The sequence below is a fragment of the Muntiacus reevesi genome, chromosome X (assembly GCF_963930625.1).
Source record: "Muntiacus reevesi chromosome X, mMunRee1.1, whole genome shotgun sequence".
Lineage (NCBI taxonomy): Eukaryota > Metazoa > Chordata > Mammalia > Artiodactyla > Cervidae > Muntiacus > Muntiacus reevesi.
The window spans coordinates 60652424-60668604 of NC_089271.1; the positions used below are offsets into that span (position 1 = coordinate 60652424).

At 36.8% G+C, this 16181-nt stretch overlaps 2 protein-coding genes across 5 annotated transcripts in view; one reads left to right on the plus strand and one right to left on the minus strand.

The window, feature by feature from the left end:
- The window catches only part of EDA (ectodysplasin A), a 349218-nt gene that overhangs the window by 88745 nt on the left and 244292 nt on the right, over positions 1-16181 (plus strand). The gene's annotated exons all lie outside the window — the stretch shown is intronic.
- LOC136153618 (small EDRK-rich factor 2) lies at positions 9654-10015 on the minus strand. Its single transcript, XM_065915612.1, has one exon. It carries the CDS (start codon positions 9998-10000, stop codon positions 9821-9823), a length of 180 nt encoding a protein of 59 aa, XP_065771684.1. The 5' UTR covers positions 10001-10015; the 3' UTR covers positions 9654-9820.

Here is a 16181-nt window from a genome sequence, read left to right on the forward strand (position 1 = left end):
TTCATATAAAGTGAGCTGAGAAGTTGTCCCTTCTTTTGTATTTCCTGAAAGTTTGTGTGAAATTGGTCTTATTTCTTCCTTCAGTGTTTGGTAGAATTCACCAGTGAAAACATCGGGTTTGGAGATGTTTCTTGTTGAAAGATTTTTTTAAGGATCATTTTTAAAATAAATGCATAGCTATGGGTTATCTATTTTTCCTCAGTGACCTTTAATAGTTTATGTTTTTCAAGGGATTTGTCTATTTTGTCTAAGTTGTCAAGCTTATATGCACGGAGTTATTTGTAGTATTCCCTTAGTATCTTCTTAATGTTTGTGGAGTCAATAGTGATTGCCCCCTTTTATTTCTAATATTTATGATTTGTGTCTTACCTCGTATTTTCTTGGTCTGTCTGACTGTAAGTTTATCAATTTTATTGATCTTTTCAAAGGAGCACCTTTTGGTTTGATTAAAAACAGAAAATAAACAGACAATTTCACTGCTTTCTGCTTCTATTAATATCATTTCTTCTCCTTGCTTTGGATTTAATTTGCTTTCTTTCCCTAGTGATTTATGTTGAGCACTTAGATTACTAATTTTAGTCCTTTCTTCTCTTCTAATATAAGCATTTAATGATGATTTCTCTGTCCACATTGTTCTTAACCAGTGTGGACAGGGGTCTTAACCACATCCCAGAAATTTTGATATGTTGAATTTTTATTAAGTTCAAAATATTTTATAAGTCCTTTGAGAATTCTCCTTTGACTCATGGGTTATTTAGATGTTTGCTGTTTGATTTCCAGACAGACATTTGGAGTATTTTTTCTGTATATCTTTGTGTTATTAATTTCTAGTTTAATTCCATTGTGGTTAATGAGCATACTTTATATGATTTCAATCCCTAAAAAATATTTTGTCACACCTGTTAGGATGGTAAACAAGACCAACAAAAAAAAAGAAATAATAAGTACTGGTGATGCTGTGGGGAAATTGGAAATGTTGTGCACTTTTGGTGGTATTGTAAAATGATTCAACCCCTATGGAAAGCAGCATGGAGTTTCCTCAAAAAAATTAAAAATAGAACTAGCATATGATCCAGTATATCACTCCTGGATATATAGCCAAAAGAAGGCTCTTGAAGAGATATTTGCACACCCAAATGTTCATAGCAGCACTATTCACAATAACCAACAGGTGGAAGTGACCCAGATTTCCATTGATGGATGAATGGATAAACAAAATAAGGTATATACATACAGTGGAATATTATTCAACCTCAAAAAGTAAGGAAAACCCCATGACACATAGCATTATGCTGGTTTTATAGCCCCTATGCTTGTATTAAAATGGTGGTAAACCAAAGGTCTTAAAGCTGTAATTACCTGAAATTTCCTTTATTCAACTGATTTTCTAAGAAGCATTAGCATTGGAAGCAGATCAGCTAGATTTGACTGTCAGTGCAGATATTTATCATCTGTATGGCACTGAAGATATTACCCTCTAAACTTTGGTCTTCGTGTTTATAAAATAGAGTTCCTAATAATCAAGTACCTCTTTTATAGAAGTGTTGAAGAAATAGAGCATATAAAATATTAGCATAGAACCTAGTACACAGTAAAGGCAACTCTTGTTATAGTTGTTTTTGGTAGTGATGTTGATGGTATTATTATTGAAATGTAAACATGGTAATGTGCATTCATTAATAGTTAATGTATTATTACATTCATTAATAATCTCAATGTTTTTGATTCATTGTCCCAATATATTTGGAATCTGATCATGTAATACAACTACAAATCCATTTAGTTGAGCCATCATCTTAAAAAAGAAAAATCAAGTAAATCCTACTGTTACATGCAACAGGATTGATGGACTTTAAGGATATTGTACTAAGTGGAGTAAACCAGTCATAAAAGGGCAAATACTGTATGATTCCACTTATGAAATGTGTCAAAAGTTAAATTTCTAGAAACGGAAAGTGCAATAGTGATTACCAGGGGCTGAGGGAGAGGATAAAAGGGAAGCTGTTAAAGGGAGAATTTCAGATTTACAAGATGAAAAAGTTTTGGAGATCTATTGCACAACAACATGAATATACTTAACACTACTCAACTGTATGCTTAAAACAGTTAAGACGGTAATTTTTAGGTTGTGTCTGTGTGGTATTTTTTTAACAAAATTTTTAAAAAAATGAACTTTTTGAGGTTCATTTTATGGATCATAATGTGGTCTAACATGGTACATACTTCTTGTGCACTTGTAAAAAGGCTATGTATTCTGGTCTTGCTAGATAGAATGTTCTATAAATGTCAATTAGGTAAAGTTGGTTAATAGACTTGTTCAGTTCTGTATCCTTACTGATTTTCTGTCTTCCTGTTTTATTGATTGCTGAGAACAGAATGTTAAAATCTCCCACTATAATTGTCAATTTCCCCTATTTATCCTGTTCAGTTTTATTGCTTTTTGCTTCATGTACTCAGAAGCACTGTTGTTAACTGCATATATATTCAGGATTGTTATGACTTGGTGGTAAATTGATCATTTTATCACAGTATAATGTCTTTATTTATCCCTACTAATATTCTTTCTTCTGAAGTCCACTTTGTCTTATTTTAATATAGCTTAACTAAGCTTTATTTGAATTAGAGTTTACATAGTATATAATTTTACTTCCCTTTAGTTTTAACTTAAATATGTCTTTACATTTAAAGTGAGTTTCTTAGTTTGACAATCTCTGTCTTTATTAGGTATGTTTAGACAATTTACATTCAATGAAATTATTGGAATGGCTGGATTTCTATGTTTATTGTTTTCTGATTGTTTGCTCTATTCTTTGTTATTTCCCATTTTCTGCTTTCTTTTGGAATATCATGTGTGTGTGCTTAGTCACTCAGTCATGTCTGACACTTTGTGACCTCATGGGCTGTAACCCACCAGGCTCCTCTGTCCATGGAATTTTTTCAGGCAAGAATACTGGAGTGGGTGGGTTGCCATTTCCTCCTCCAGGAGGTCTTCCCAACCCAAGGATCAAACCTACGTCTCCTATGTCCTGCATTGCAGGTAGATTCTTTACCCAATTAGAGTGTTTTTAATAACCGATTTTAATTTATCTATTGCTGTTTTTGTTTTATCTCATCTTTGTATTTTGGGCTTGCTATATGATTCTTCCAGTAGTCATATATGGATGTGAGAGTTGGACTATAAATAAAGCTGAGTGCCAAAGAATTGTTGCTTTTGAACTGTGGTGTTGGGGAAAACTCTTGAGAGTCCCTTGGACTGCAAGGAGATCCAACCAGTCCATCCTCAAGGAAATCAGTCCTGAATATTCATTGGAAGGACTGATGCTGAAGCTGAAGTTCCAATACTTTGGCCACCTGATGTGAAGAACTGACTCATTGGATGTGACCCCAATGCTGGGAAAGATTGAAGGCAGGAGAAGGGGACAACATAGGATGAAATGGTTGGATGGCATCACCGACTCAATGGACATGAGTTTGGGTAAACTCCAGGATGTTGGTGACGGACAGGGTGACCTGGCGTGCTGCGGTTCATGGGGTCGCAAAGAGTCGGACACAACTGAGCGACTGAACTGAACTGATACGATTGACAATTCATATACGTAATATTGCATTGTCTACTTTGAGTTAACACTGTACCACTTCAGGTATAATATAGATGTCTATAGATGTGGATTTGTGTAATATAGATATGAATTTGTTTATTGTGCTCCACTTTTATCATTGTTATATATATATTTTGCATCTCCATATGGAAAATCCCACACACCATATTATGAGATTGTTTCTAATAGTCTTACAGATTAAAGAACTTGAGTGTAATTTTTATTATTTACCAGGTATTTATTTCTGTTGCTCTTCTATTATTATAAGATCTAAGATTCTCTCTAATACCATTTTCCTTCACCTAGAAGAATCTCCTTTAGAGCAGATCAACTGGTGATGATGTACTCTCTTAGTTTTCATTCATCTGAAAATGTCTTTATTTCACCTTTAGTTTTGAAGATTGTTTCACTGTATACAGAAGTCTTGGTTCACAGTTCTATTTGTTTAGTACATTAAATATAATTTTCTTCTGACCCCCATGGTTTTTGACGTGAAATCCATGTTTTTTTATTGGCCACCTATGTGTAATAGGTAAATTAAAGACTGATTTTCAATATTTTTTTAAAAAAATCTATTGTTGTCAACATTTTGGTTATGATGTGCCTAAGCATAATTTTCTTTGAGTTTATCACGTTTAGTGTTTAGTGTTTAGTGTTATATCTCACATGCTACAACTAAGGTTTTGCACTCTGCTAATAAAGATCCTGCATGCTACAAGAGATCCCACATGCTGCAAACAAGACCCAATGTAGTCAAATAAAAAAATATTTTTTAAGTCTGTTGACTCTTCTGTCACTTGCCTTGTGCTGTTGAGTCCATTTAGTTTTTAAAAATTTGAGATCTTACATTATTCAATTCTATAATTTGCATTTTTTCTTAGGTTAATAGGTTTAAATTTTTTCTGCTGAAACTACTATCTTTCTATTCCTTTACTCCATACAGCACAATTTTAATATATGTGTATTAGTTTTCTATTGCTTCAGAACAAATTGCCACATACTTAGCAGCTTAAAACAACATGCACTCCCAGTTTCTGTTGATCAGCAGTCTGAGCATGGCCTAGTTGTTCAGGATCTCACAAGGTTGTAACCAAAGTATCACCTGAGCTACATTCTCATTTGGAGTTTGGGCTCCTCTTCCAAGTTACATGGTTGTTGGTAGATTTCAGCTCCTTGCAGTTCCCTCCCACACATGGCCCTCTCCATAAGTAGTTCACATCATAACAGCCTGTATCTTCAAGGCTAACAAATAATCTCTCTCGACAAAGAATCTCAATCCACTAAGATAGAATCTTATTTAATACAACATAGTCTTTGAAGTGACATCTCATTACTTTTGCCATAGAAAGTAATGTAATTGAGGGATTGGTATCCCATCATCTTTGTCATACTCTATTGCTTAGAATCAAGTTACAGATCCTACCTGGACTCAAAGGTAGTTTACCGTTTTATTTCTTTTCCATACTTATGCCCCTGAGGGATTTGTCTAAGTGTTTGTATCTTAGTTTATATTCAGTTCAGTCACTCAGTCATGTCCGACTCTTTGCAACCCCATGGACTGCAGCTTGCCAGGTTTCACTGTCTATCACCAACTCCAAGAGCTTTTTCAAACTCATGTCCATCACACTGGTGATGCCATCCAGCCATCTCATCTTCTGTCATCCCCTTCTCCTGCTACCTTCGATCTTTCCCAGCAACAGGGTTTTTTCCATTGAGTCGATTCTTCACATTAGATGGCCAAAGTATTGGCATTTCAGCTTCAGCATCAGTCCTTCCAATGAATATTCAGGACTGATTTCCTTGAGGATGGACTAGTTGGATCTCCTTCCAGTCCAAAGAACTCTCAAGAGTCTTCTCCAACACCATAGTTCAAAAGCATCAATTCTTCGGCACTCAGCTTTCATTATAGTCCAACTCTCACATCCATGCATGACTACTGGAAAAACCATAGCTTTGACTAGATGGACCTTTGTTGGTAAAGTCAAGTCTCTGCTTTTTAATATGCTGTCTAGGTTGATTATAGCTTTTCTTCTAAGGAGCAAGCATCTTTTCATTTCATGGCCACAGTCAGACTCTGCAGTGATTTTGGAGCCCCAGAAAATAAAGTCTGTCACTGTTGGCACTGTCTCCCCATCTATTTGCCATGAAGTGATGGGACCGAATGCCAACTTTTTCACTCTCCTCTTTCACTGTCCTCAAGAGGCTCTTCAGTTCTTCTTCACTTTGCGCCCTAAGTGTGGTGTCATCTGCATATCTGAGGTTACTGATGTTTCTCCCAGCAATCTTGATTCCAGGTTGTGCTTCATCCAGCCCTTCATTTTGCGTGATGTACTCTGCATATAAGTTAAATAAACAGGGTGACAATATATAGCCTTCACATACTCAGTTCCTGATTTGAAAGCAGTCTGTTGCTCCATGTCCAATTCTAACTGTTGCTTCTTGACCTGCATATAGATTTCTCAGGAGGCAGGTCAGGTGGTCTGGTATTCCCATCTCTTTCAGAATTTTCCACAGTTTGTTGTGATCCACACAGTCAAAGACTTTGGCATAGACAATAAAGCGAAAGTAGATATTTTTCTGAAACTCTCTTGTTTTATCGATGATCCAGCAGATGTTGGAAATTTGATCTCTGGTTCCTCTGCCTTTTCTAAATCCAGCTTGAATATCTGGAAATTCATGGTTCATGTACTATTAAAGCCTGGCTTGGAGAATTTTGATCATTACTTTACTAGTGTATGATGAGTGCAATTGTGCATTAGTTTGAGCATTCTTTGGCATTGCCTTTCTTTGGGATTGGAATGAAGGCTGACCTTTTCCAGTCCTGTGGCCACTGGTGAGTTTTCCAAATTTGCTGGCATATTGAGTGCATCACTTTCATAGCATCATCTTTTAGAGTTTTAAATGGCTAGCTAAAATTGCATCACCTCCTCTAGCTTTCTTCATAGTGATGCTTCCTACAGGCCACTTTACTTTGCATTCCAAGCTGTCTGGCTCTATAGTGGTTACTACTGTGGTTGCTCTATTGTGATTACACCGTTGTGGTTATCTGGGTCATGAAGATCTTTTTTGTATAGTCCTTCTGTGTATTCTGGGCTTCCCTGGTGGCTCAGATGATCGGGAAGATCCCTTGGAGAAGGAAATGGCAACCCACTCCAGTACTCTTGCCTGGAAAATCCCATGGACAGAGGAGCCTGGTAGTCCATGGGGTCACAAAGAGTCGGACACAACTGAGCGACTTTACCTTACCTTACTTCTGTGTATTCTTGTCACCTCTTCTTGTCACCTCTGCTTCTGTTAGGTCCATACCATTTCTGTCCTTTATTGTGCTCATCTTTGCTGAAATGTTCCCTTGGTATCTCGAATTTTCTTTCTTTCTTTCTTTTTTTTCTAATTTTCTTGAAGAGATCTCTAGTCTTTCCCAGTCTGTTGTTTTCTTCTATTTCTTTGCACTGATCACTGAGGAATGCTTTCTTAACTCTCCTTGTTATTCTTTGGAACTCTGCATTCAAATGGGTATATCTTTCCTTTTCTCCATTGCTTTTTTTACTTCTCTTCTTTTCTCAGCTCTTTGTAAGGCCTCTTCAGACATTTTGCCTTTTTGCATTTCATTTTCTTGTGGATGATCTTGATCCCTGTCTCCTGAATAATGTCTCGAACCTCTGTCCATAGTTCTTCAGGCACTCTATCAGATCTAATCCCTTGAATCTGTTTGTCACTTCCACTGTATAATGTAAGGGATTTGGTTTAGGTCATACCTGAATGGTCTAGTGGTTTTCCCTACTTTCTTCATTTTAAGTCTGAATTTTGCAATAAGGAGTTCATGATCTGAGCCACAGTAACCTCCCGGTCTTGTTTTTGCTGACTGTATAGTGCTTCTCCATCTTTGGCTGCAAAGAATATAATCAGTCTGATTTTGATATTGACCATCTGGTGATGTCCAACTGTAGAGTTGCCTCTTGTGTTGTTGGAAGAGGGTGTTTGCTATGACCAGTGTATTCTCTTGGCAAAGCTCTGTTAACCTTTGACCTGCTTTGTTTTGTACTCCAAGGCCAAAGTTGCTTGTTACTCCTTGGTACCATTTATTATCTACTTTTGCATTCCAGTCCCCTATAATGAAGAGGACATCTTTTTTGGGTGTTAGTTCTAGAAAGTCTTGTAGGTCTTCATAGAACTGTTTAACTTCAGCTTCTTCAACATTACTGGTTGCGTCGTAGACTTGGATTAATGTGATAATGAATGGTTTGACTTGGAAACGAACAGGGTTCATTCTGTCCTATAACTATGATGGTTACCGCATTTCTTCTAAGGGATTCTTGCCCACAGTAGTAGATATAATGGTCATCTGAGTTAAATTCACCAATCCCAATCCATTTTAGTTCGCTGATTCCTAAAATGTCAATGTTCATTCTTGCCATTTCCTGTTTGACCACTTCCAATTTGCCTTGATTTGTGGACCTAACATTCCGGGTCCCTATGGAATATTGCTCTTTACAGCATCATACTTTACATCCATCACCGGTCACATTGACAGTTGGTTTCATTCTTCAAAGCTTTTATTGGATCCTTTGGGTCTCTTATTGTGATCCTTTGGGTCTTACCTGCACTTGCACAGTTTAAAGATGAGAATGGGACTTGTGTAAGTTCATTTGCAGAATTAGAGGGTCCTTTTACTCCAGTTCTTTCCTGTATAGAATATCCTTCATCAGCCCATTCTTGAGGCAATGAATACTCCCTTCATTGGCTCCTCTGGCCAGAAAGACATGGTATATCTCTTGGCTTTCTAGCTGCTCACACAGTTATCACTGCCAAACAACCCCATGACTGAGAAAACTGCTAGAAAGGAAACAAAACAAAAACCCAACAGAATTACCCCTATACTCTTTGCCTTCTAGTCGCCCTTTTTATGATTATTCTGCCGTGTAATATAAAATTTCTGCTGGAATTTTCACCTATTATACCAATGCTCTGCTGTGTACTTGAGCAACTGGGAATCACCCTCAGAAAATCTGCAACAGAAAAAGAAAATATGGGACATCACTTTGATGCAGTACTTGTCTAAGTTTTAACTTTCTTTCATAATTGACCTGCTTTTGGTTACTTTTTGGTGTCTAGGCACTTGATTTTTGTGTGTTTTTTCCCATCATTTTTAGTTGCATTTGCAGGAGAGATAGATTATAGTGGACTTACTCTATCTCTTTCAGAACTAGAGTGAGTGAGTGAAAGTCATCGGAATCTTTGCGACCCCATGGACTATACAGTCCATGAAATCCTCCATGCCAGAATACTGGAATGGGTAGCCTTTCCCTTGTCTAGGGAATCTTCTCAACCCAGGGATCAAACCCAGATACCCTGCATTACAAGCAGATTCTTTACCAGCTGAGCCGCAAGGTAAGCCCAAAACTAGAACTTGTCCTTTAATTTGTAAACCATTTATAGTTAAATTGGGTTTCTTATAGACAGGAAAGAGTTTGCTTGTGCTTTTTAATCCAATCTGACAATGTAAGGCTTTTAATTTGAATGTTTAGATAATTTTCAGCTATATTTGTAATTATGGCTATATTTGGGTTTGAATCTACCATTTTGCTATTTGTATTGTGTTTATTGCATTTGTTCTCTAATTCTTTTTCCTTCTATTCTGACCTTCTTTTGGAGGAGTTGAATTTTTATGATTTCACTTCATCTGTAATCTTGGCATTGGCTATATGTCTTTGTTTTTGATGGTTGCACTTGTTACAGGCTTCCTCAAAACAATATTATGTTACTTTACATGTAGTAGAAGAACCATGCAAGTATTTTTCCCTTCCAATAATTTGTAGTTTCATATACATTTTACTAATACATGTGCTTTAAACGTCACAATGCATTATTATTTTTGCTTTACTAGTCATTTATCTTTTAAGGAGTTTTCCTTTTTGTTTTTTTTTTTTTTTTTTTTTTTTTTTTTTTTTTTTTTACAAAGCTACTTTTAATACTTTGGGGTGAGCCCCACAGGAATAAAAAACACTGGGAGGGGGTAACCCCCTCACCCCCAGGAGTGGCCCAGGGGGAGAGAGGCTACCTGAGGGGAAGGAAGCACAAAAGGGACCCGCTGCAGAGTCAGGGCAGAGGGAGTGCCATCGGCGCTGGGACCCGTGAGCACTAGAGGAGAAACCGCGAGCGTGGTGGGACTGGCTCCAGGCACACAGGCGAAGGGCAAGAGGGTTGGACACGAAGCCACAAAGCTACTTGGGTTCCTCCTTCTTCTCGTTTGCCTTTTTCTGCTTCTGCTGCATGATCTCCGAGTCCCTCTGCTTGCGGGCGGCAGCAGAAAGCCCGTCATCTCGGCGCTTTCCCTTAACCGAGTCGCTCTGCTTTTTCATGTTCTTCTGGCGGGCGAGCTCGCGCTGGTTACCGCGGGTCATGGCGACGGCAACGGCTCCAGGAGTTTTCCTTTTTGAATGATAAAAAGTCTCTTATATTTACTGTTTATGGCACTCTTCCTTTATATAAATCAAAGTTTGCTTTTGGTGTCATTTCTCTTCTACCTGAAGAACTTCATTTAATTTTTTTTTGTTTTGTTTTTTATTGAGTAGATCTGCTGATGAGGAATTCTCTCAGCTTATAATTTCCTGAAAAAGTCTTTATTTAGCACTCAATTTTGAAGGTTTCACTGGGTAAAAAATCCCAAATTGACAGATTTTTCTTTCATCTGTTTACAAATGTCACTCTACTGTCTTCTGAATAGTATAGTTTCTGATGTCTATGATCATTCTTACATTTGTTCCTTTATGTAATATCCCTTTAATTTGTATGCTTTTTGCATTTTCTCTTTATCACTAGTTTAAATAACTTTGATTATGGATGCCTTAGTGTTGTTCTCTTTGTGTTTTACCTTGCTTGATATTTATTGATCTTTGTTAATTTTCAGGCTTATCATTTTTGATACATGATCAATTTTGGGCCAGTATTTTTTTGCTTTTATCTCCTTCTTGGAGTCCAATGATCTGTTCATTTTTTAAATTTTTAATAGCTTTTCTTTCTGTGCTTGATTTGGATTGTTTGTTTCCTTATTCTTTGAGTTTATCTATCTGTTTGTGCAATGTCTGATATGTTGTTAATCCCATCCACTGTTTTCATTTTAGATATACTATTTTTAATCTCTAGAAATTCTATTTCTCATTTTTATAAGGTCAGTAATGGTGTCCCATTTTCTTTCCGGATTCTACTAATTTGATTGTTGTCTTTGTTTTGCTTTGTTAGTCTAGCTAAAGGTTTCTCAACTTTGTAGATCTTTTCAAATAACCAACTTTTGGTTTTATTGATTTTCTCTACTGTTTTCTATTCACTACCTCATTTCCTTTCTTCTGCTTGCTTTGGGTTTAGTTATTGATTTGAGATCATTTTTTCTTATATAGACACTTAAAGCTATTAATTTCCCTCTAAGTATTATTTTAGCTGCATCCTGCAAGTTTTGATGTTGTTTTCATTTTATAAATCTCAGAATTTTGTATTTTGCATTGTGATTTCTTTGCTGCCTCATGGATTATTAAGAAGTGTGATTGTAATATCCACATATTTTTGACTTTCTCAAATTTGTTATTGATTTCTATTTCACTCCAATCTTTTCAGAGAACATACTTTGTATATGTCCTTTTAAATTTGTTGAGGCCTGTTTTATGGCCTAATATAACACTCTGCTGCTGCTGCTGCTAAGTCACTTTAGTCGTGTCCAACTCTGTGCGACCCCATAGACGGCAGCAGACCAGGCTCCACCGTCCCTGGGATTCTTGAGTAGGATATATATTCTTTTGTTGGGTAGTGTCCTATCAATGCCTATTAAGATTTATTTGGTTCTTAGTTTTGGTCAATTATTCTATATCCTTGTTGATCTTCTGCCTCGTTATTTTAATAATTATTAACAATGGGATACTGAAGTTGGCTATTATTGTTGAATTATCTAATTCTCGCTTTAATACTGTGAGATTAATGTCCATGTATTTGGGGGCCTTGTTTTTATGTACACAGATAGTTTATAAATATGTCTTCCTGATGAATTGGCCCTTTTGTTGTTAAACAATATCCCTAGCAAATATCCCTACATTACCTTAACCACTGTAAATTTATTGTTTTAAGTTTATTTTATTGGATATTATATGTAGCCACTCCAAATTTTCTTTAGTTGCTGTTTCCATGACATATCTTTTTCCATTCTTTTATTTTTGATTAATCTAAAACTTTGAATCTAAAATATATGTTCTCAAAACAGCATTTCCTTGAATCTTATTTTTAATACAGTATGACAATCTCTGACTTTTGACTGGGTTGTTTAAACTATTCATATTTAACATAATTGGTATAGTTGAATTAAACCTAGCACTTTAATTTTGGTTTTCTATATGTCTTGTCTCTTTCTCCCCTCTACTTGCTTTTGATGCTTTCTTTTACATTGAATGAATATTTCTTAGTGTAACATTTAATTACTTTTATGATTTTTTTAAAACTATTTTTCAGTTCATTTCCTATTTTTTATTCTGGAGCTTGCCATATACATCTTAATTTATCATAATCCAGTTCATGTTTTTGCTAATTTAATTTCTGTGAGATTTAGACACTTCACATATACAGCTCCTTCCCTTTTGTGCTATTGTTATTTTGCATACTATATCTGTATATGTTACAAACCCAACACATTATTGTATTTATTACCTCGTATAATTTATATTTCATACGTTTAGTTCAGTTCAGTTGCTCAGTCGTGTCTGCCTGTTTGCGACCCCATGGACTACAGGACGTCAGGCCTCCCTGTCCATCACCAACTCCCAGAGTTTATTCAAACTCATGGCCATTGAGTTGGTGATGCCAACCAATCATCTTATCCTCTGTCATCCCCTTCTCCTCCCACCTTCAATCTTTCCCAGCATCAGGGTCTTTTCTAATGAGTCAGTTCTTCACATCAGATGGCCAAAGTATTGGAGTTTCAGCTTTCAACATCAGTCCTTCCAATGAATATCCAGAACTGATTTCCTTTAGGGTGGACTGGTTGGATCTCCTAGCAGTCCAAGGGACTTTCAAGAGTCTTCTCCAACACCACAGTCCAAAAGCAGCAATTCTTTGGCACTCAGCTTTCTTTATCATCCAACATTTACATCCATACATGACTACTGGAAAAACCATAGCTTTGACTAGATGGACCTTTGATGGCAAAGTAATGTCTCTGTTTTTAATATGCTCTCTAGGTTGGTCATAACTTTCCTTCCAAGGAGTAAGCGTCTTAATTTCATGACTGCAGTCATCATCTGCAGTGATTTTGGATCCCCAATAATAAAGTCTGTCACTGTTTCCACTGTTTAGAAGTGGAAAAAATAAAGGAGAGCAAGTATATGTTCATAGAATTTATTATATTAACCTTCCTAATACCATTCTGGTTCTTTTCACTTTTTTCCTATAGATTAAAGTTACCTTTTGGTGTCATTTCGTTACTTCAAAGATTTACTTCTTGCCTAACACTATGGTGCTGTTATTGTCAAATTTATTATATTTCTATATGTTGTGTTTCCAACAATTGAATAATACACATATTGTTTCAAAGAAATTAATTAAAAGAAAGGAGAAAAATATATACTTTACTGTCATTTATAATCATATAATTACATTTACCAGTGCTCTGTGTTTTTTTGTTGTGGGATCAAATCACCATCAGAGGTCAGTTTCTTTCAACCTGAATAACTTTTAATGTTTCATAAGGCAGATCTGCTAGCAATGAATTCTTTCAGTATCTGTTTTCTGGGAGTGTCTTTATTTTACCTTTAGTTTTTAAAGATAGTTTCTCTTGCTGACAGTTTTTCTTTTCTTTCATTACTTTGAAAATACTATCTTAATGCTTTTTGTCCTTCATTGTCTTTGATGGAATTTCTGCTATTAAGCTTATTGGGTTCCCTTGGATATGATGAGTTGATTTTCTCTTGCTGCTTTTCAGACTTTAACTTTTTCATTGCCTTTCAGCATTTTTTGCTATGATTTGCTTCTTGTGTTTGAATCTCCTATCTTTATTTTAGACTTCCTTGACGTACCTTGATGTTAATGTTTTTCACCAAACTTGGAAAGTTTTCAGTCATTATTTCTTCTAATAATTTTTCTGCCCCTCTCTTCTCTCTCCTCCTTCTTATCTGTTACTCCATTATGTATGTGCTGTTGTTTGTAAGGGAATCCTGTGTTAATCTGAGGGTCTGGTCATTTTTCTTCATTCTTTGTTCTTTAGATTGCGTAATCTGTTGATCTTTCCTCAAGTTCACTGATTCTTTCTTCCGCTAATCAAATCTATCAATATTATTGAGCCATTCTAGTGAATTTTTCACTTCAAATTATTGTGCTGTTTTCGTTGGATGTTCTCCTTTAAAAAAAATAATTTATATATTTTTAATTAGTTTCTGTACTTGATGAAGAGTTGTTGTTATGATAGCTTCCTTTACTTCTTTAACCATAGTTTCTTTTAAGTTTTTAAAAAACATTTACACTATTTGCTTTGAAGACTGTATTTGCTAAGTCCAATATCTGAGCTCTTTCAAAGACACTTTCCATTGCCTACTTTTTTCTTGTGTAGAGTCACAGTTTCCTATTTCTTTGCATGTCTTGTAATTTTTTGTTGAAGACTAGAATTTTAGATGATATATTGTAATATGAATGCTGACTACAGCTCCTCCCCTTCCGGGTCTTGCTGTTTGTTGTTTATTTGTTTAGTGATTTGGCTGTACTAGTACATTGAAATTTATTTCCCTCATAATGTGAAGTTTGATATTTGGTATGTGCATAGTCAACATGGGAGGCAGTGGTTTTATAGCTGGGCGCTATTTGACAATGTCTTTCTCTGATCTTTCTGTTATTTGTTTCATAACCAGCTATTATTGCTATTAGTTGCCATCTGGTTGTTTTACTATTTTTGACAATGTCATGGGGCATAAATTCTATTATAATGGAGCAACCAGCCCCTTCTTAAATGCTCATAATCCGAATCTCCTTTGTTTTTCAAGGGCTCCAAAGGCTTAAACTTACTCGTGCTGTATTCCAAATAAAGACAATTCCCTAAGGGAGAATTATGGAAGCCTCTATTCTATGGCCTTCCTGTGCCCCTGGGAAAAATATCTGTATCATTCCTCTAGAAAAAGAGGTTGAGATGGTGGCCTACTTCTGTCTTGGTTACATCCTTGATTCACTCATGGTGTGCTGGATGAGGGTAGTAGCTTTTGAACCTCTTGGCTTATGTAAAACCTCACTTTTTTTTTTTTTTTAAGAACCTCAGTTTATAAGTTACCTGTGATGCGGGCATTCGAGGCTCAATATTCTTGGCCTGCCCTTCCTGGAGTAGAGCCTCTGTCCCAAGAGTGGTACCTGGGTGGAGGAAGAGGTTTCCAAACCTTTCAGTCATACCCACCTAGATTAGAACTTGTGAGGCACAGGATTAGGAGATGGTTAATTTTCCCCACCACATGTGACACTGTGAGCTAGGTTGTGACTGGGTTGTGAGCTGAGGGGAGAAAGAGTCCTGTTTCGTTGACTGCCAGAATAGAGTTTCTGTCACACTGAGTTGGGGAACTAACTCAAGGGTATGGGGAGAGCAAGGTATCTTGTCCAATGTGCCACAGATTCTCATTGTTCTTAATGAAAGATAGCAGATTTTTCTGGAAGACATGTTTCTTTATTTGCTATGTGCTCTTAGGACAATTTCTGGGGCTTCCCCAGTAGCTCAGTGGGTAAAGAATTCGCCTGCAATGCAGGAGACATAGGAGATGAGGATTCATTCCCTGGGTTGGGAAGATCCCCTGGAGATGGAAATGGCAATCCACTTCAGTATTCTTGCTGGGAGAATTCCATGGACAGAAGAGCCTGATGGCCTACAGTCCAAAGGGTCAAAAAGAGTATGACTCGACTGAACAACTAAGCACACATTTAGGACAATTTCCAGAGAGTTTTAGTGGTTGTTGTTTTTTTATAATTTTCACCAATTAAGGTTCTTTAGCTGAGTATTCAGTCTGTCGGGCTCCATATACCACTGTCCTAAAAGTCATTCCCACTTTTCTTTTCTGATGGTTTGATCCCCAGCTTGCATGATCCCTCTCATGCATATATGCTGCTGTTGCTGCTGCTAAGTCACTTTAGTCATGTCTGACTCTGTGCGACCCCATAGATGGCAGCCCACGAGGCTCCCCCATCCCTCGGATTCTCCAGGTAAGAACACTGGAGTGGGTTGCCATTTCCTTCTCCAAGGCATGAAAGGAAAAGGGAAAGTGAAGTCACTCAATCGTGTCTGACTCTTAGCAACCCCATGGACTGCAGCCTACCAGGCTCCTCCGTCCATAGGATTTTCCAGGCAAGAGTACTGGAGTGGGTTGCCATTGCCTTCTCTGCATGCATATATAGTTTGGTAATTAGCCAAAGACTCAAGAATGCTCTCTTTATAGATCTCTGGAGGTCACACTCTGTGTAGCTCCCTTACCTCCTTTATTCTCCTACACAGTTTCAAACCATATTGGTTCGTCTGTATTCTAATATCTGGCTCTTCAAAGTCCATTGGGCTTTGTTTAAATTCCCTGTCCTTGTACTGTGGTC